At 39.5% G+C, this 19,526-nt stretch overlaps 1 protein-coding gene across 2 annotated transcripts; it reads left to right on the top strand.

Moving 5' to 3' along the window:
* Positions 1-2,743: 2,743 nt before the first annotated feature.
* Positions 2,744-19,059, top strand: CDC23 (cell division cycle 23). Of its 2 annotated transcripts, XM_072841180.1 has the most exons (16): positions 2,744-2,932; positions 3,015-3,087; positions 4,905-5,042; positions 6,813-6,855; positions 7,623-7,728; positions 7,835-7,967; positions 9,507-9,684; positions 9,771-9,868; positions 10,017-10,098; positions 16,203-16,356; positions 16,477-16,596; positions 17,057-17,132; positions 17,440-17,501; positions 17,620-17,698; positions 17,776-17,895; positions 18,086-19,059. In XM_072841180.1, exons 1-16 carry the CDS (start codon positions 2,772-2,774, stop codon positions 18,254-18,256), a joined length of 1,794 nt encoding a protein of 597 aa, XP_072697281.1. In that variant the 5' UTR covers positions 2,744-2,771; the 3' UTR covers positions 18,257-19,059. The 2 variants fall into 2 exon arrangements, with proteins under 2 accessions (XP_072697281.1, XP_072697282.1); XM_072841181.1 differs by lacking the exon at positions 3,015-3,087 and having other exon boundaries at positions 2,793-2,932.
* Positions 19,060-19,526: the final 467 nt, after the last annotated feature.

The raw sequence follows: 19,526 nt of genomic DNA, 5'->3' as shown, positions 1-19,526 counted from the left end.
AGTAGCCCTGAGCAGGGAGCCCTATGTGAGGCTCAATCCCAGGACCTCCAGACCATGACCCCAGCTGAAGGCAAACACCCCACTGACTGAGCCACCCAGACACACCAAAGATTCTATTTTTCAATAATCTCTACACCCAACGTGGAGCTCGATATTACAACTCTGAGATCAAGAGTTGCATGATCTACTGGCTAAGCCAGCCAGGTGCCCTGGGAAGAATATTTATAAATGTGGAGAAAATGCTAATAGTGAATTAGGTGACAAATGTGGGCAAGATATTATGAAGCTATGTACACAGATGGATGACAAAATATAGAATCCAATTATTTTTCTGTAGGAGTTAATATGATAATGTTCTATTTATTCATTTATTTATTTAATAGACTTCATGTTTTGAGTGTGGCTTAGCTTTACAGCAAAATTGAGTGGAAGTTACAGAGATTTCCTATATACTCCCTACCTCACATGCACAGTTTCTCTATTATCAATATTCCCCACCAGAGTGGTGCACAACTAGTGAACCTACAGTGACACATCATTGTCACCTGAAGCATATGGTTTACTTTAGGACTCACTCTTGGTGTTGTCCATGGGTTCAGACAAGCATACAATGAAGGTATTCAGCATTACAGTATCATACAGTGTGTTTTACTGTCCTAAAAATCCTGTTATGCCTATTCATCCCTTTCTCCCCCCACCCCTTAGAAACCATTAATCTTTTCCCTATCTCCATTGTTTTGCCTTTTTCAGAATGTTATATAGTTGGAATCATGCAAATGTAGCTTTTTCAGATGACTCCCTTCCACTTAGTAAAATGCTTTCAAGTTTCCTTTGTCTTTTCATGCCCTATAGCTCGTTTCTTTTTAGTGCTGAATAATATGCCATTATCTGAATGTATCAGTTTATCCATTCATTCACCTACCAAAGCACATCTTGATTGTTTTCAAGTTTTGGTAATTATGAATAAAGCTGCTATAAACAAGTTTCTGTGTGGATATAAGTTTTCCAATCTCTTGGTTGCACGACTGCTGGATTGTGTAGTAAGTGTACAGTACATTTTGTAAGGAACTGCCCAACTATCTTCCAAAGTGGTTTTATATTTTGCATTCCAGCAGCAATGAATGAGAGTTTTATTGCTCTACATCCTTGCTAGCATTTAGTGTTGTCAGTGTTCTGGATTTTGGCCACTCTGATATAGGTGTGTAGTGGTGTATTACTCTTTATAGTTACTTTATTCAAGTTTTCCACATTGACCATACATTATTTTTGTAACAGAAAAAAATGCATTATAAAATAGAAAGCTACAGGGGCGCCTGGGTGGCTCAGTCAGTTAAGGATCTTCCTTCAGCTCAGATCAAGTCCTGCATCTCCTGCTCCTCCTGCTTGTGCTCTCTCTCTCTAATAAGTAAGTAAAATCTTAAAAAACAAAAACAAACAAAAACAAACCATAATACAAAATAATACTTCTAGAACAACTGTGGCTTTAAATAGTTTAAAAAATGTATCACAGGGATCCCTGGGTGGCGCAGCGGTTTGGCGCCTGCCTTTGGCCCAGGGCGTGATCCTGGAGACCCGGGATCGAATCCCACATCGGGCTCCCGGTGCATGGAGCCTGCTTCTCCCTCTGCCTGTGTCTCTGCGCCTCTCTCTCTGTGACTATCATAAATAAATAAAAATTAAAAAAAAAAAATGTATCACAGTTTAGCTTTTCATTTAGTGGGACAAAAAGACTGGTTCCACTCAAAATGTGTTGTTTGTAGGTAAGTACTTGCCAAAAGCATTTTGAAATCTTCTCTATTTTCTTATTTTTTAAAAAGTTATAATAAATTATAAAACCATACACTATTGTAAAAAATGTGGTATTTTAAAAGGAAAAAGGCAAGAATTCTAAACAAGTCATGAAAGCATTATTTGACTATCTATAAAGCCATAAACAATTACATTTCATCCTACATACTCAGTATATATACACATAGGTATGATATAATGTGATTTTAAAAAGATTTTATTTATTTATTCATGAGAGACAGAGAAAGAGAGAGAGAGAGAGAGAAAGGCAGAGACACAGGCAGAGGGAGAAGCAGGCTCCGTGCAGGGAGCCCGATGCGGGACTCCTGGGCCGAAGGCAGGCGCCCAACCGCTGAGCCACCCAGGGATCCCCCAAAGAGCTACTTTAAAGGTTAAACTAGACTATACTTGTAAAAGTACAGAACCTGTTACAGGGTAAAGCCTCAAAAAATGTTAACTATCCTTACGCCTCTGGGGCGGATGAAGAGGATTGATTCTCCACCTATGGCCATACATCCTCTTACTCAAAGAAAAATCCAGAGGATAAAGGGCAACCTTGCTAGACACACATCATTTCCTCGTCCAGGAGCACAGAATCCGCCACAGACCCACCACATCACCACTAAGATGCAGGGCACTCTCCCTTGCACCCTTTCTGTCCCTATTCCCAGTCGCGTTCCCCAGCCCACCTATTCCAGTCACTCTTCCCTCTTTGCCCCGCCCAGAGACGTAGACTTTTTTTTTTTTTTTTTTTTTCTTCTCCCTCCATCCTTTCTAGTTCTAACTTTCCCGCCCCGGTAGCTCTTGACCAATCAGAGATGGAATTGTCTTATCTTTCCCCACCTCTTGGTGACGTTACGAGGAATAATACCTCTTATTGGGTATCCTAGAGCAGAAGCCTACCAATAACCGGCAGACTTTTTTGGTGCCGACGGACCGCTAGTAATATCGCTGCTGATTGGCTGGAGTGGCGAGACGGGAAAATGGCTGCGAGTCCGTCTGTAGTCCCTGTGGCTGTGACTGCTGCGGTGGTGCCGGTCTTGTCATCGAGCAGCGATTTCTCAAATTTGCGAGAAATTAAGAAGCAGCTGCTACTCATCGCAGGCCTTACGCGGGAGCGGGGCCTACTGCATAGTAGCAAATGGTGAGATGTCGGGGTCGGAAGGGGCTGGGCTTGGATCCTTGGCCTTTGGGGCTCTGGAGCTAATACAGTTTGGGTGTTCCAGGTCCGCGGAGTTGGCCTTTTCCCTCCCCGCCTTGCCTCTGGCGGAGCTGCAGCCACCGCCGCCTATTACAGAGGTGAGGACTCCCGTCACTGCGAGCGCAGCGCCCCTCCGCAACCCCGAAGGGTTACCGAGTGTCCCGTCGCTGGATGGGAGAGCATCCTGCTTGGCAGGAATGTTTGTGGAGGGAATTCAAGTATTCAAGGAGCTGAGTGTTCTAAGCGATTTTGTGTGGTTTTGTTGATCTTTGTAAAGATTTGGTGGTGCTTTACTTAAGCTGGAGAGAATTAGTAAATAACCCTTGCTTAAGATTTCAGCCTTTTGAGGTTTCGTAGCCCAGCCCCGACAATGTTCTCAACGAGGAGAAGAATCAGAGGTTTTAACAACAGTGCGAAACTGGCTTTGATTCACGTAGCTCTGGGTTCAAATCTCAGCTACACTAGTGACTTTTGGCAACTTACATAACATCTTCAGCCACAGTTTTTTCATCTGTGAAATGCAGATAATAATAGTATCTACTTTAAGGGGATATTGAGAAAAGCAAATGAGATATGAATATATTTTACGTATGATCTATAGAGCAGGCATTTTTATATAGTCTGTGTAGTCTGAATGATTTTCATCATAATCCATTGTTTTTCCTGAAGATGCCATTTCTTGACACCCCCCCCCCCCCAAAACGCATACACTTAAAGACTGAATATTTACTACCCCAAAAGGTATAATGCACATGTGGGCGGGGGTGGGGTGGGGAGTGGTATAAGAAGATGATGAGTGAATGTGAAAAAGGCCACTAGACTCCTAAGCTGAATGGACACATTTAAGACTTGTTACTCCAATGAAGAAAACACTGAATACGTTTTGGTTCCAGTTTTGTTCTGGTAATAATTGGGGCAAGAAAGAAGAGGAGAATGAAGTTATTAAAGTTTTAATCAACTTACCCCTAGAATTTGGGGGGATTGTATGCTTTTTAAACTTAAATGTGCATCATTTATTTACATAAAGAAGTATGTCTGTGTCTTATGCTTTTTGCAATACTAACATGTCACAACCTTTTGAAGTATAAAAAATAAAAGTAATTGGACAGTTTATTGCATTTTTTGTACATATTTGAAAACCTAGAAGAGGAAGCAAATGTCTTATATTAATGCTAGACATTCTCCATGATTTTTCTACTTTTTCCTCATCAGATTTCTACTACTTGCTCCATTTTACTGATGAAGAAATGAATTCTCAGAGAAACTAAGTAACTTCCCTGCTAATGTCATGAAACTAGGAAATCAAGGAAATAGAATTTGAATCCAGGTTCCTAACACTAAAGCCTATGCAACTTCCCACTGCATTTAAAGAAATAATACACGTTTCTGAGTGTCCTGGTTTGTTTATTATTTATTTATTTATTTATTTATTTATTTATTTTAAATATTTAATTTATATATTCATAAGGGACACAGAGAGAGAGGCAGAGACATAGGCAGAGGAAGAAGCAGGCTCCCTGCGAGGAGCCTAATGTGAGACTCCATCCCAGGATCCCCAGATCACATGACCTGAGCCAAAGGCAGATGCTCAACCACTGAGCCACCCAGGCATCCCATCTTGGTTTAGTTTTTTAAGTTTTATTTTTTTCCCCAACTTTTTATTTTGAAAAAAAGTTCCATGACCTTAGTTTGTAATAAAATAATATACAAAAGTAACTTACATATATATGTAAGTATATGTAAATCTTTTTTTTTTGTATATGTAAATCTATATATGTGTACACATATATATGCTAGGTTTTTGGGAGAGAGAAAATACTATTGCTTACATCTTGAAATTAATGAATATGCTTCTTGAAAATGATTTTCTGTTGTCTTATTCTGTAACACTTACATAAACTTGTGTCTCTTCTAGGAGGATGCCCAGGATATGGATGCTTACACCCTGGCCAAAGCCTACTTTGATGTTAAAGAATATGATCGAGCAGCACATTTCCTGCATGGCTGCAATAGCAAGAAAGCCTATTTCCTATACATGTATTCCAGATATCTGGTGAGGGCGATTTTAAGATGTCATTCTGCTTTTATTGAAGCATCCATATTTAATACCAAGAGGAATACATTTAACAAGTAGTCTACTTGTTAACTGTACTTTATAAATACTTAACAGTAATAAAGAAGGAATCATAAAGTTAAAAAGTGACAGTATAAAAGAAAATACTAAAAATATTGATAGGGGTGCCTGGCTGGTTCAGTCAGTGGAACATGTGACTTTTGATGTCAGGGTCATGAGTTTGAGCCCTGCTTTGGGTATCGTGATTACTTAAAAAAATAAAATCTTTAAACAAAATTGACACTACATATTTTTTCTTTTTAAACAAAATGTTTCTTTCCTTTTTTTTTTTTTTTCCTTTTTTTAAAAGATTTTATTTATTTGAAAGAGAAAGAGAGAGAGAGCAGTAGTGGAGGAGGGTCAGAGAGAGGAGTCGACTCCCTACTGAGCAGGGAGCCAGACGTTGGGCTCAATATCGGGACTTTGGGATCATGATCTGAGCCAAAGGCAAATGCTTAACTGACTGAACCACCCAAATGCCTTGACAATATGTATTTTTTTTGTTTTATTTATAACTCACAACCCCAAACTCACACGTCATGTGTTCTTCCAACCGAGCCAGCCATGTGCCCCAATATTACTCATTATTGACAAAGGTGTGAGGCAATAGACTCCTTATTTTAGTAGTAAAAGTTTGTAAAGATGTTTTGGTAGTCAGTTTTGTCATATTATGTCCATTTGAAATACTATGACCAGACAATTCTACTTAAAGAAACTTAACTTGTCCAGTAGAAATACCTCAATATATGTACAAGGATATATGAACAGGGATGTTTATTAAAGTATTTTTTATAATAGCCATAAAATGCCAGTAACCTAAATAGTCATTGTTAATTCTTGCATAAAGTATTCTTTACTATGATGTTGCAAATGATGATTTTTCATGCCAGTGTTCTCCCCACATTTACTACTTGCTACTTGGCGTTCTACTCTGCATGAGCTTTCCCTCCCCTTCTCCATTTATTTGTTTAATATCATTATGAACTAGAAGATTCCTGTATTTTTGTTTATAATTTAGTACTGTACTTAATTGTTTTGGTTCTCAAAATATTCCAGATTTGAACAGTGGGGTACTGTTGTTTAAAAGTAGTGACCCTGGGGCACACGGGTGGTGCAGTTGATTGAGGCTCTGACTCCCAGTTTCCACTCTGGTTTGATCTCAGGATGATGAGATCCCCTCCCCAATGGCAGGCTCTGCACTTAGCGAGGAGTATGCTTGGGACTCTCTTTCCCTCGGTTCCTCTCCCCCTACTCTTTCTCTGACTTTCTCTCCCTCTCTCTCTAAAATAAGTAAATCTTTAAAAAAATAAAAAAATAAGAGTAGTGATTAGTAGTAATTGCCATTTTGGTTGGACTTAGGCCTGTTAGCTGGAATCAGGTTGCTAGTTTTATTATTTATTTATTTATTTATTTATTTATTTATTTATTTATAAATTTTTATTTATTTATGATAGTCACACACAGAGAGAGAGAGAGAGAGAGAGAGAGAGAGAGGCAGAGACACAGGCAGAGGGAGAAGCAGGCTCCATGCACCGGGAGCCCGACGTGGGATTCGATCCTGGGTCTTCAGGATCGTGCCCTGGGCCAAAGGCAGGCGCCAAACCGCTGCGCCACCCAGGGATTCCAGGTTGCTAGTTTTAGAATGAGTTTAAAAATAAACAGAAAAGACCTTTATGTTGATTTTCTCTTTTTCTCTTTTATATTTCTCAGTCTGGAGAAAAGAAGAAGGATGATGAAACAGTTGATAGCCTAGGTATGAATTTCTTTCCCTTACCTCTTGGATTAAAGTAGGGGTTGCACACTTAAATGCCTATCTGAGCCAGACAGGTAATAGAAACTTGTGAAGTGGACCTAGGAGGACTGTTGCAGATTGGGGAGCACAACTTCCTGCTTGTTACATACCTCCGGCTGAGGACTGCCTTGAGGAAATGCAGGCCTAGTGTTGTCAAGGCTTTCTTCCCTCAGCTCTACCTACCCCATTCTTTGGAACCTGAAGCTGGAAATTCAGGTTTTTAGTTGAAGCTTTGATTTTTAAACATTGATAACTATTTCAAGTTTTTAAAAACCTCTGTGGGCCTGGGGTATCTAGGTTGCTCAGTCGGTTGGGCATCTGACTCTTGATTTTGGCTTGGGTCATGATCTCACGGTCATGAAGTTGAGCCCTACTTATAAGCTGTACGCTCAGCTAAGAGTCTGCTTGAGATTCTCTCTCTTTCCCTCTTCCTTCCTCCCCTGCTTGCACTCTTTCTCTCTCTCAGTCTAAAATAAATAAATAAATCTTTAAAAAAAAAAAAAAAAAAACGAAAACCCTCTGGGACTAACAAAATATGACTGCAGACCAGTTATCGGGTGTAATTTCTGGGACAAAGTAAATGGATTGTGTTAAGATGTTATTGGCCACTTCTGAGTATTTGCTGGAGGTTCCAGCAGGTATAACTTTGGTTGATGCCAAAGGGAATGTCTAGGCCTATGAAATGAACGTTGTTAGTCTTTTCTTAGATCTGAGATTTTGTTTCCCAGGTCCCCTGGAGAAAGGACAAGTAAAAAATGAGGCACTTAGAGAACTGAGAGTGGAGCTCAGCAAAAAACACCAGGCTCGGGAACTTGATGGATTTGGCCTTTATCTGTAAGCATTAGAGTAATTTGGATTTTTCTATAAAATTTTCATCTAAATAGACGGGAAGGTGTTATGAAACATTAACTTCTCCTGTGATTGTTCCTTTCCTTCTTAGATATGGTGTGGTGCTTCGAAAACTGGACCTGGTGAAAGAGGCCATTGATGTGTTTGTGGAGGCTACTCATGTTTTGCCTTTGCATTGGGGAGCCTGGCTAGAACTCTGTAACTTGATTACAGACAAAGAGATGGTAAATTGAGAAATTTATGTGAAAGATCCTCTGCTCCAAGTCTTATGTAATTCTGTAATGGGATGGGAGGAGAGAGGTTTGCTAAACCTTTGCTTGTAGCTAGGTCTTTACTCCTTCTCTAATGTCTTCCACTGTGGGAATTTCAGTCTTCATTTGAAAGACCCATGTCTGGCTCTTGTCTGGAAGTTGCTGTTGGATTTGTGTGTAGTTATATTAGAGTATCTTCTTTATTTAATGTTTCACATTCAAGTTTTACTGTAACTTGTTGTATAGGCTATATGTTAGTATATTTTGTTTCCTCATTCCAAAGATGCCATAGGAAAGGTTTCTCTGATACCACGGATTGTGTTAACATTTTTAAGGTCTCTTCTGGGCTGTCCTAGGACTCTGTGGAGATTTATAGATTTGTCAATTAATGCAATAATATATATGAAATAGCTTTATAAAATTTAGTCATTTTATTAGTCATTGTTAGAGGACATTGTCTATTGAGTTTATTTTGCCATACTTCAGTAGTTAATGGAATTGATAATAAAGCTTCATTGTTGGTTTTAAATAGCCAAAAGCTGGTTGATTTCCCCCAGTAATGATATATGCTGCTAAATCTGTGTCTGAAATCTTATCTTAGTTTACTCCTATTTGTTATCTCTAAATGCCTACTAAACTTTCATTGAATGTTTTTATCTCTGAACTCTAAATATGCAAAACCAAGTTTCTGATCTTGCCTGTCGAATTCTTTCTTCCTCCCAGCTTAAGAGGCACTCTTGATAGCATCACTGTTTCTCAAGACACCAGGATACCTCATAGTCATATTTGTTCTCTGTCTCTTAATCTCCTTTTATTATCAGTTGCCAGACCTCGCCATGGTTTTCTTCTTGTACGCATCTCTTTCTCTTGGTTTTCTTTGCCATCTTGGTTTTCATCTTGGATTTGGATTACTTGTAATTAATACCTACTTTTCTATCTAGCTTTTCCATTTGTACACTCCCATTCCCAAGCTTTCATGTATACTGTTTTCAAACTTACCCTTAAAACACCCATGTCATCGTGTCATTCTCTTGCTAAATATTGTAGTGGCTTCCTATCACATCCCACTTCCTGTTGCACCATAGGACCTGCCCTACCAGTTTACTCTTATTTTTGCACTACTTTTGAGCACATAGCCTCCCCTTCAAACTAAGCTAGTTTCTTCACCCTATTCATACACACTCATCAGGATTGTTTTGCCTCTTTATGTTGTTGCCCTGCCTAGAATGTTGTCTTTTCTTCTTATCCTCTCTCTTCTTTTCAAGTTCTATTCATCCTCTAAGACTCACTTGAAATCCTAGCTTTTCTTTGAAGTCTTCCTCAACTAGATCATTCCTCCCAGTTGTGCTTGTGAGTCCTATTCACTTAATTAAATTACCCTGTGTTCATTTTTAGATGATCTCATAATGTTTTGGTGATAAGTTTCTTTTGACATTAAAGATAGTTCCTTGATGTTCATTTGGGAGAGAGGTCAAAGTATATTAAGTCTGTCCCTCTCTCTCCTGCTGCCAGCTGAAGTTCCTGTCTTTGCCAGACACCTGGATGAAAGAGTTTTTTCTGGCTCATATATACACAGAGTTGCAGTTGATAGAGGAGGCTCTGCAAAAGTATCAGAATCTCATTGATGTGGGCTTCTCTAAGAGCTCATATATTGTTTCCCAAATTGCAGTTGCCTATCACAATATCAGAGGTGAGTGAATAAGGACAATGAAATACCATCAAATCCTAAAGGTAGCACTATGTTGTTTTCTAACCTTTCTTATCTTCTTTCTACAGATATTGACAAAGCCCTTTCTATTTTTAATGAGCTGAGGAAACAAGATCCTTACAGGATTGAAAATATGGACACATTCTCCAACCTTCTATATGTCAGGGTGAGCTGCTTCCTTTGCTTGGACTTGACCAAGCTCTTTTGTGCTTAAATCTCCTGGGTTGGATTGTCACTGAGTTGCATTAGCTATGAGAAAAATTATTTAGAGGGTTCCTCATTCATGCTTAGATTGTCTTTCTCTTTTCTTTCAGAGCATGAAATCTGAGTTGAGTTATCTGGCTCACAACCTCTGTGAGATAGATAAGTATCGTGTAGAGACATGCTGTGTAATTGGTAAGAGTCACTACTTTTTTCTTTAAAGATTTATTTTTATTGGGTCCCCTCCCTCTTCAGGACCTTTGTACTATCAATAAACTTTGCTGCCCACAAAAAAAAAGAAAGAAAAGGAAAAAAAGATTTATTTTTATTGTAAGTAATGCAAGTGCAAAAATAACGGCAGTATAAAAGCATCAAGGATAACAAAATTATATACTATAGAATGTAAAAATCTGGGTATAATCCTACCCCTGAGATTGGTGAGCATGACTCTAGGATATTTTTCTTGCTTTTTTTTTTTTTTTAATTTTATTTGTTTATTCATGAGAGACAAAGAAAGAGAGAGGCAGAGACACAGGCAGAGGGAGAAGCAGGCTCCATGCAGGGAGCCTGATGTGGAACTCGATCCTGGAACTCCAGGATCATGACTTGAGCCAAAGGCAGACGCTTAACTGCTGAGCCACCCAGGCATCCCTCCAAAAATATCCCTCCAGGATATTTTTCTGTGTGAATACTAAAAATGTGTGTGTGGGTGCATGTGTGTGTATAATTTGCTTGCAAAAAGTGTGCCATTATACACACTGGTTTATAACTTCCTCTTTTTTTTTAAAACTTAACAGTATATCTTTTTCATCTTTTTATTTAGTATATCCAGATTTATATTATTTTTGATGCCTATTTAGCATTTAATTACATTGATCTGCCATCATTTTTTTTTAAAGATTTTATTTATTTGTTCATGAGAGACACAGAGAGAGGGGCAGAGACATAGGCAGAGGGAGAAGCAGGTTCCCTGCAGGGAGCCTGAGATGAGACTCGATCCCAGGACCCTGTGATCATGACTTGAGGCAAAGGCAGACACTCTACCACTGAGCCACCTAGGCACCCAATGTGCCATCATTTTTATGTAATCATATGTCTATTAAGTTGTAGCCACTGTTTGTTAATATATAAAAATAGTTTCAAGAACCATCTTTGTATGTGTACATTTGTTTTTGCATATTTATGCAACTATTTCTTTGCAATATATTCTTAACAGTGAAGGGTGGTTCAAAAGAGTGTATATTTTAACCTTATTATTACTAAAAAGTTTTTTAGAATTTCCAAACCTCTGAAAGGAGATGAGAGTCCCTGTTTCTCTGTGTAAGGGTATTTCATTCTTTGTACTATTGACATTTTTTGGCTGATAATTTTTTTGTGGGGAGCTGTCCTGTCCATTGTAGGGTATTAGCAGTATGCCTCTCCTCTACCCACTAGATGTCAGCAACCCCCTTCCACTAGTTGTGGCAACCAAAAACGTATGCAAATATTGCCAACTCTTGGGGTTAGAATCATCTAGTGGTTGATGAATCATCCATGATCCTATGTGCTCTTTCACACTAGTTGTGACCTGATCACTTGACATAAACACATCAGTGGCCACTTTTGGATAAAAGGAAGCTTGGTTGTTTGTGATTGAAAGCCTAGGTTCCCTGGAAGTGAAAGAGAGATGTCTGTTGCTTGGTGTTTGATGACACCGCATTGAGATCATACATTCATATCTCTTTAGGTTAGGAAGTTCTTTTTTTTTTTTTTTTTTTTTTTAGGAAGTTCTTAATAAACTGGTAGAATTTCAGTCCACCAATTCAATATTTCTAGCTCTTGAGGAAGTTGTAGTTCAGTATGGGAAATAAGCCTTAAAAAAAAAATAGGGCCTATTGGAGCATAGGTGAGGGTAAGAATAAATGATATTTTCAGTAAAGTCCATTAAGATGAAGGCAGAGCTCTCTTTTATTCAGAAAACATCTTTTGAGCTTCTGAGTGCCAGGCACTGTGCCATATATTGTAGTACCTATGCTAACTGCCTGCTGAGGACAAGACTAATAAACTAATAACTATAATGCAATGGGTTGAGTGTTAGAATTGATGTAAACCAAAGATACTAAGAGAGTACATAGGAAAGATATCTAATCTAGACTATGATTAGGGAAGTCTTGAGGAGGTGGTGCTTGAAGGCTGGGCAGAAGTGAAAGAGTTCAGTAGGGGAGGTAAAGGATTGACTTGGGAAAGGCATTGCATTGCAGAAGCCCTGAAGTATGAAACAGGCATTGTGCCTAAAGTAGCTGCACATCTGGAAGCATGGTCTGGGAGGTAGGAATGTTCAAAAAGGGGCCAAATCTTGAAGTTTTTTTTTCTTTTCTTTCTTTTTAAAGTTTAAGATTTTATTTATTCATGAGAGACACACAGAGAGAGGCAGAGACATAGAGGGAGAAGCAGACTCCCTGCAGGGAGCCTGATGTGGGACTTGATCCCAGGACACCAGGATCACAACCTGAGCTGAAGGCAGGCTCAACCACTGAGCCACCCAGGTGCCCCTCTTGAAGAGTGTTTTATGCCTTGCTGAACATTATTATTTTGAAGGAAATAGGAGTCTTCTGAAGGATTTTAAACCAGAAAGTTTGGTTTTCATTTTCAGATGATGACTGGAGACAATGTGCTGGGAGGGTTAGAAAAAGACAAAGACTAGAAGCAGGGAGACCAGCTAGGAGACTTTTGCAATAATCCAGTCTAGGGATGATGAGAGCCTACACTAAAGTATTGGCAGGAGGGATGGAGAGAGGCTGTTGGACTTAAAAGATATTTAGGAAATAGGGCAGCCCCCCCCCCCCCCCCCCCCCCCCGGTGGCTTAGCGGTTTAGTGCTGCCTTCAGCCCAGGACGTGATCCTGGAGGCTCCGGGATCAAGTCCCACGTCAGGCTCCCTGCATGGAGCCTGCTTCTCCCTCTGCCTGTGTCTCTGCCTCTCTCTCTCTCTCTCTCTCTCTCTCTGTCTAATAAATAAATAAAATCTTTAAGAAGATATTTAGGAAATAAAACAAATAGGAAATGCCAACTGGGTAACCGATGAGTAACAGTGTCCTGCACACGAAGAAAGGAAACAGATCGGGGACATGAGGAATGATCTTTTTTTTTTTTTTTTTTTTAATTTTTATTTATTTTATGATAGTCACAGAGAGAGAGAGAGAGGCAGAGACACAGGCAGAGGGAGAAGCAGGCTCCATGCACTGGTAGCCCGACGTGGGATTCGATCCCGGGTCTCCAGGATCGCGCCCTGGGCCAAAGGCAGGCACTAAACCGCTGCGCCACCCAGGGATCCCTGATCTTTTTTTTTTTTCACCTTAACTTAAAGCCAATTAAAATCAAAGGAGACATATGCTTGAGGAGTAATGATTCAGAAGTTTACTATTTTTTAATCATTTGATGCGAACTTTTTTTTTTTTTTTAATGATTCTATTTATTTGAGAGAGAGAGATAGCAAGAGAGCATGAGCAAGGGGGAGAAGGAGAAGCGGACTCCCTGCCGAGCAGGGAGCCTGATGTGTGAGGCTTGATTCCCAGGACCCTGAGATCATGACCTGAGCTAAAGGCACACGCTTAATCAAGTGAGTCATCCAGGTGCCTCTTGAGGTGAACTCCTTAATGAACTGTTTTTTCTTTTCTCACCATTATCTATAAATGCCTAGCACAGTGCCTGACATATGATCAGTAACTGTTGAATTCAACCCACCTACCTTAAAAGTACAAAATAAAGAATATTAGTTTATGACAAGAAATATACTTCAGTTTATACGTTGTAGCCTAAAAATTTAGAGGAATTAAAAGGAGAAAGAAGGATGGAAAGAAAAACTAAGGACTTGAGAGAGAATGAACCCTCTTATGAATAGAGTGGTGGCAGGATTCTCCTGTTAAATCCTTGCTTCTGCTCTTATGATGTGAATTGATTGTTTCCTTCTGTGTCTTTTCTGGAGTCCCAATCCCTGATAGGCAGCACTTTATGTATATATAAAAGAGCATATACTGGGACGCCTGGATGGCTCAGTGGTTGAGCACCTTCGGCTCAGGGTCTGATCCTGGGGTCCTGGGATTGAGTACCATATCAGGCTCCCTGCATGGAACCTGCTTCTCCCTCTGCCTGTGTCTCTGCCTCTCTTTCTGTGCCTCTCATGAATAAATAAATAAATCTTAAAAAAAATAAAAAATAAAAAAATAAATCTTGGTTCTACTACTAACTAGTAGTTAGTTAACTTTGGACCTCACCTGTCTATGCTATAGTTTTCTCATTGGTAAAGGGTTAACAGTAGATCCTTCTCTCAGATAATTGTCACAAGGATTAGATAAATTAATGCCTAGAAAGCATTTATAACAAAGTAGGTTGCCCAGCATGTTGTAACCATTCGTTGTATTTTAGCTCTCCCAAATGAGATTAAAAACAAAAAATCTTTTTATTTTTATTTTTTTATGATAGTCACAGAGAGAGAGAGAGAGAGAGGCAGAGACACAGGCAGAGGGAGAAGCAAGCTCCATGCACCGGAAGCCTGATGTGGGATTCGATCCCGGGTCTCCAGGATCGCGCCCTGGGCCAAAGGCAGGCGCTAAACCACTGCGCCACCCAGGGATCCCCAAAAAATCTTATCTATTGATCTTTGTTCAAAACCTGGCCTGTTCTGACTTCTTTAATTTCTCCATTGTCCTTACTCCTTTAGCAGCTAGGGCTTATATAGGGCTATATCCATTTTTCTGGGTGGGGCCTAGTATTTTGGCCTAGAAATGTACCATGTTGATAGATATATAGCTTTCACTCCCTCCCTTTCCCTACTCCCAGCTAATGACCATTTAGTTTATTTTCTCCTTTTTACTATTAGAAACGTTCTGCTTCATAGCTACATTTGAAACAGGATTTATGCGGTTTTTAAATAATTATTGAAGCATAATGTTATATTAGTTTCAGGTATACAGCATAGTGATTTGACAATTCTGTGTAATACTGGACACCATGATAAGTGTAGTCACCATACAAAGTTTTTACAGAATTATTAACTATATTCCCTATGCTGTACTTTGTATTCTGTGACTTATTTATTTTATAACCAGAAATTTGTCCCTTTTATCTATCCAGTCATTCTTTTTTTTTAAAGTAATTTATTCTTTTTCTAAAAATAGCGTTATTGAAAAAAAACAGCTTTATTGAGGTATAATTTATATACCATAAAATTTACCAACTTTAAGTTTACAGTTCAATGATTTTTTGTATAACCATAGTCATAAAACCAGTTTATAATATTCTGGTACCCTTGGAAGTTCCCTTGAGTGTGTTTATTGTCGGCCCCCCTTGCATCCTCCAGCACGCACAGATTTGCCTTCTAACTAACTGTGTTTTGCCTTTTCTAGAAATTTTCACATAAATGGAATGTGCAATACTTAATCTTATTGTCTGGCTTCTTTCACTTAGCTGTATTTGAGGTTACCTGTGTTGTGGCATGTATCAGTAGTTTTTTTCCTTTATTTTTTATTTTTTTAAAGATTATTTATTTATTTATTTATTCATGATAGACATAGAGAGAGAGAGAGAGAGGCAGAGACACAGGCAGAGGGAGAAGCAGGCTCCATGCCGGGAGCCTGACGTGGGACTCGATCCCGCGACTCCAGGAATGCGCCCTGGGCCAAAGGCAGGCGCTAAACCACTGAGCCACCCAGGGATCTCCTAGTTCTTTCCTTTTTAATTAATGTTGACTAGTATTACTTTGTTTGGATGTATACATTTTATTTATCCATTTACCAGTTGACATAGACAGATGGCTTCTATACTCTTCCTGCAAATAAAATCTTTTACACAACCTAGAAGCTTTCACTTATTCTTTTCAAGACCACTGCTGATAGACCTTTGATTCTTGTGGGAAAGAGGAGCTCAGGGCTCTGCCTTTTTATCCCTTGAGGTACTTCTTTAGAAACCTAGGAATATAGCTTGAAAACTACCAATCTAAAGCATACTGTGGAAATTTCCTATCCTTCGTTAAGAAAATGTGGATAAATGCAATATCCAGATGAAATGAAGAAAAACTTTGAAGTGTTAGGGAAAGCTTTTTTTCTTTTTAAGCCAGAATGTGTGATAGATGCACTATATTTCCCTTTCGTACATGATGTTGGAATGATGATGTTCCCTTTATGTACAACTTGGCTTTTCAGCAAATGCTTTGGGGGAATGGGTTAGAGTTTCATGCCTGCTCTGTGGAATGCTATTTTAGTGGACTTTTATTTTTATCTGTCTAGTTATTCATATGTTTTTTTTTTTTAATTTTTCTATCAGGGAATTATTATAGTTTACGTTCTCAACATGAAAAAGCAGCCTTATATTTCCAGAGAGCCCTGAAATTGAATCCTCGGTATCTTGGGGCCTGGACACTGATGGGACATGAATACATGGAAATGAAGAACACATCTGCTGCTATTCAGGCTTATCGGTGAGTTTCTACTTGAGGGGTGAGGTGGAGGGGATGATTGTGATGTTCAGAACCTCTCTTGAACCTACAAGTTGCTAACCTTGACTCTGCCTTCTTAACAGTTTCTCTTCCATTTCTTAGACATGCCATTGAGGTCAATAAACGAGACTACAGAGCCTGGTATGGGCTTGGACAGACCTATGAAATCCTTAAGATGCCGTTTTATTGCCTTTATTATTATAGACGGGCACATCAGCTTCGGTAAGTCTGACCAGTTAATGATGCGTTTGTTATGAGAAGAGCTGATACTTTACCTTTTTTTTTTTTTTTTTAATTTTTATTTATTTATGATAGTCACACAGAGAGAGAGAGAGAGAGGCAGAGACACAGGCAGAGGGAGAAGCAGGCTCCATGCACCGAGAGCCCGATGTGGGATTCGATCCCGGGTCTCCAGGATCGCGCCCTGGGCCAAAGGCAGGCGCCAAACCGCTGCGCCACCCAGGGATCCCGATACTTTACCTTTTGATTGCTATTATCCCTCTGCCTGTGTCTCTTTCATGAAAAAATAAATAAAATCTTTAAAAAAATAGTATAGTTATGAACACAAAATATATAATTATGTGAAATATGAGATTAAAGATCAATTACTGTATAGATTTGAAAGAGTGGGGAGGACTTTTATTTTAAAGTCTTTGCTTAGACTGTTCCTCTCTTTTTTTAGGCCCAATGATTCTCGTATGCTGGTTGCTTTAGGAGAATGTTATGAGAAACTCAATCAACTAGTGGAAGCCAAAAAGGTACCTGCAGTTGGGTCCTGGAAAATTTGAGTGGAAATCAGCAGTTTGGATGAAGGGTTGGGCCCTCTGTGCTCTAATCATCCTTCATTTTGATCTATCTACAGGCAAAAGTCTTAAGTATTTATAGGCGGATAGGCTAAAAAAGCAAAGCAATGTTGACATCATCAGTGGGAATATCAGTCTAGGCAAAATGCTTTGCATTCTGCAAATCCACATTTCAGGCACGGCTTGGAGGACTTGACCCTTTATGTGGTAGGTCATGGCACATGGGACAACTGTCAAAGTGACCAGTTTATTGTTTTGACAGTGTTATTGGAGAGCTTATGCCGTGGGAGATGTGGAGAAAATGGCTCTGGTGAAACTGGCAAAGTGAGTGAAATGCTGTTATTTCTGTTGGCTTCTCTGGTATGGTGCATCATGTGCTTTAATTTTATCACTAGCACACTTTGAGATCCAGTTTGTACTTACAGACCAATTTATTTTGTAGGCTTCATGAACAGTTGACTGAGTCAGAACAAGCTGCCCAGTGTTACATCAAATATATCCAAGATATCTATTCCTGTGGGGTATGTGTCATGAGCATGAGAATTGGGTTATTTATCTCATTCTGACCACCTCAGTCACTCCTGCTTTCCCTGTCTAGGAGATAGTGGAGCACCTGGAGGAGAGCACTGCTTTCCGCTATTTGGCCCAGTACTATTTTAAATGCAAGCTGTGGGATGAAGCTTCAACTTGTGCCCAGAAATGTTGTGCATTCAATGATGTGAGTAGCAGTTCTTTACTAAAGGGTTTGGATTTTAAGCTCAACCATATGATCTTTTCTGTGATCTGAGGGTAAAAAGCCAAGTGGAAAGGGTACCTGGACCTATGAAACTTTCGTATCAGCATTTTAGAACTTGTTTTTGAAAATAGCCTTGGATATATTTTGAAACAGTCGCCTGACTTTATTTCAGACCCGGGAAGAAGGGAAGGCCTTGCTCCGGCAAATCCTACAACTTCGGAACCAAGGCGAGACTCCATCTACTGAGATGCCTGCTCCCTTTTTCCTCCCTGCTTCCTTATCTGCTAACAATACTCCCACACGCAGAGTTTCTCCACTCAACCTATCTTCAGTCACACCATAGTTGGCTACTTTCAAGCCAGCACATTACTAGACCTCATGTTAAGCCTTACCTCCATGTAAGGAATGGCCACATCTGCTCTTCCAAGGACCTTGGTTTTTTGTTTGTACAAATGGATACAGCTCCTTGGGGACAATTTATAGAATCACCTTTGGTGTAGACTGATGGAAGAATCCTGGCAGCAACAGACATTGTCTTTTGCCAGTTAGAAGCACTTCTATTTCCCTTCTGTTCAGAGCCTGGCTACGGATCTTGGCCTTCTTCCCAGACCTTTTTCCCCCTCTAAAAGACATCCCTTTAACAGCACTTTAGCACAGGCAAGGCTTACAAAGTTTTAATGCTGCTGGGAGTGAGAGATTTCTTTAGAAAGGCATGGAAGGGAGAAAAGAGTGCCATTCTACCCTGCAGGCAGTGGAGGCACTGGATACCCCAGGAAGGTCAGGGCACTGGATAGATAATGACCTCATCATTCTTGGACTTACTGAACATGACTATGCTGGAAGAGGCAAGAGTTGAACAGAATGAAGTTGTAATTCGTTCTTGCTCTGTGGGGACGTTCTTCCAAAACATTTTAAGGACTCTTCCTAGAAACTTTTGATAGGAAGGAACTTAGTAGTTGAATGAAAGAAGGGACAAAAAGGATCTTACTTTGTGTGGAACCCCATTGATGGCAAAAAAGCCTATAGCGTTAGCTTTTTTTTCCCCTAAAGCAAAGTAAGGAGGCAGGATTAACAGATAATTTCATGAACATTCAGGCGTGTTTTGTTTTGTGACTATATAGACAAGAATAAACTCACTTCAAGCTAGTCTGTTGTAATAAGTATTTTGATGTAGTTATTTTTCTCCTCCCTGTTTATCTTCAACAAAATGGTTCTTTTCAGCCTTCAGCTATTTAGACAAGGTAAAGGGAATCATTCTTGCTGTGTTCTTGGAAGGTTTCAGGCCTGGGTATGTGTATTCAGTAGGAGCTAATATGCTATGACTATGATGTCCCCTGTACTAAATTTGAATTGTAGATGCCATGGATTATTCTGAGCTCAGGGCCTAGCCTTCCTTTATCGTTTCCAGAACAAATTTGTTACCCACTCACCTCCTAAGGCATGACACTTTATTTTATATTAAGGAAGTTTTACAGTATCTAATGTCTCTTGAATTCATTTCTTACAAAGCTTTTCTTAGCTTAGCTGTACACTAGTTACACAGCTCCACTGCCATTCCTGTGCAAGGTTCCAAGGGGCCTGAATGATGTTTAATTTTCAGTTGTTTTTCCTAT

Source organism: Canis lupus, chromosome 10 (assembly GCF_048164855.1).
Source record: "Canis lupus baileyi chromosome 10, mCanLup2.hap1, whole genome shotgun sequence".
NCBI classification, from domain to species: domain Eukaryota; kingdom Metazoa; phylum Chordata; class Mammalia; order Carnivora; family Canidae; genus Canis; species Canis lupus.
Note: the sequence above shows the minus strand (reverse complement) of the source record. Positions and strands in the feature narration are given on the sequence as shown.

Coding starts and splice junctions, on each gene's coding strand:
- CDC23 (XM_072841180.1), top strand. CDS start 2,772: ATGGCTGCGAGTCCGTCTGTAGTCCCTGTGGCTGTGACTGCTGCGGTG. Junction 17,502..17,619: donor GCTCTGGTGAAACTGGCAAA/GTGAGTGAAATG, acceptor TTTATTTTGTAG/GCTTCATGAACAGTTGACTG. Junction 17,896..18,085: donor AATGTTGTGCATTCAATGAT/GTGAGTAGCAGT, acceptor ACTTTATTTCAG/ACCCGGGAAGAAGGGAAGGC.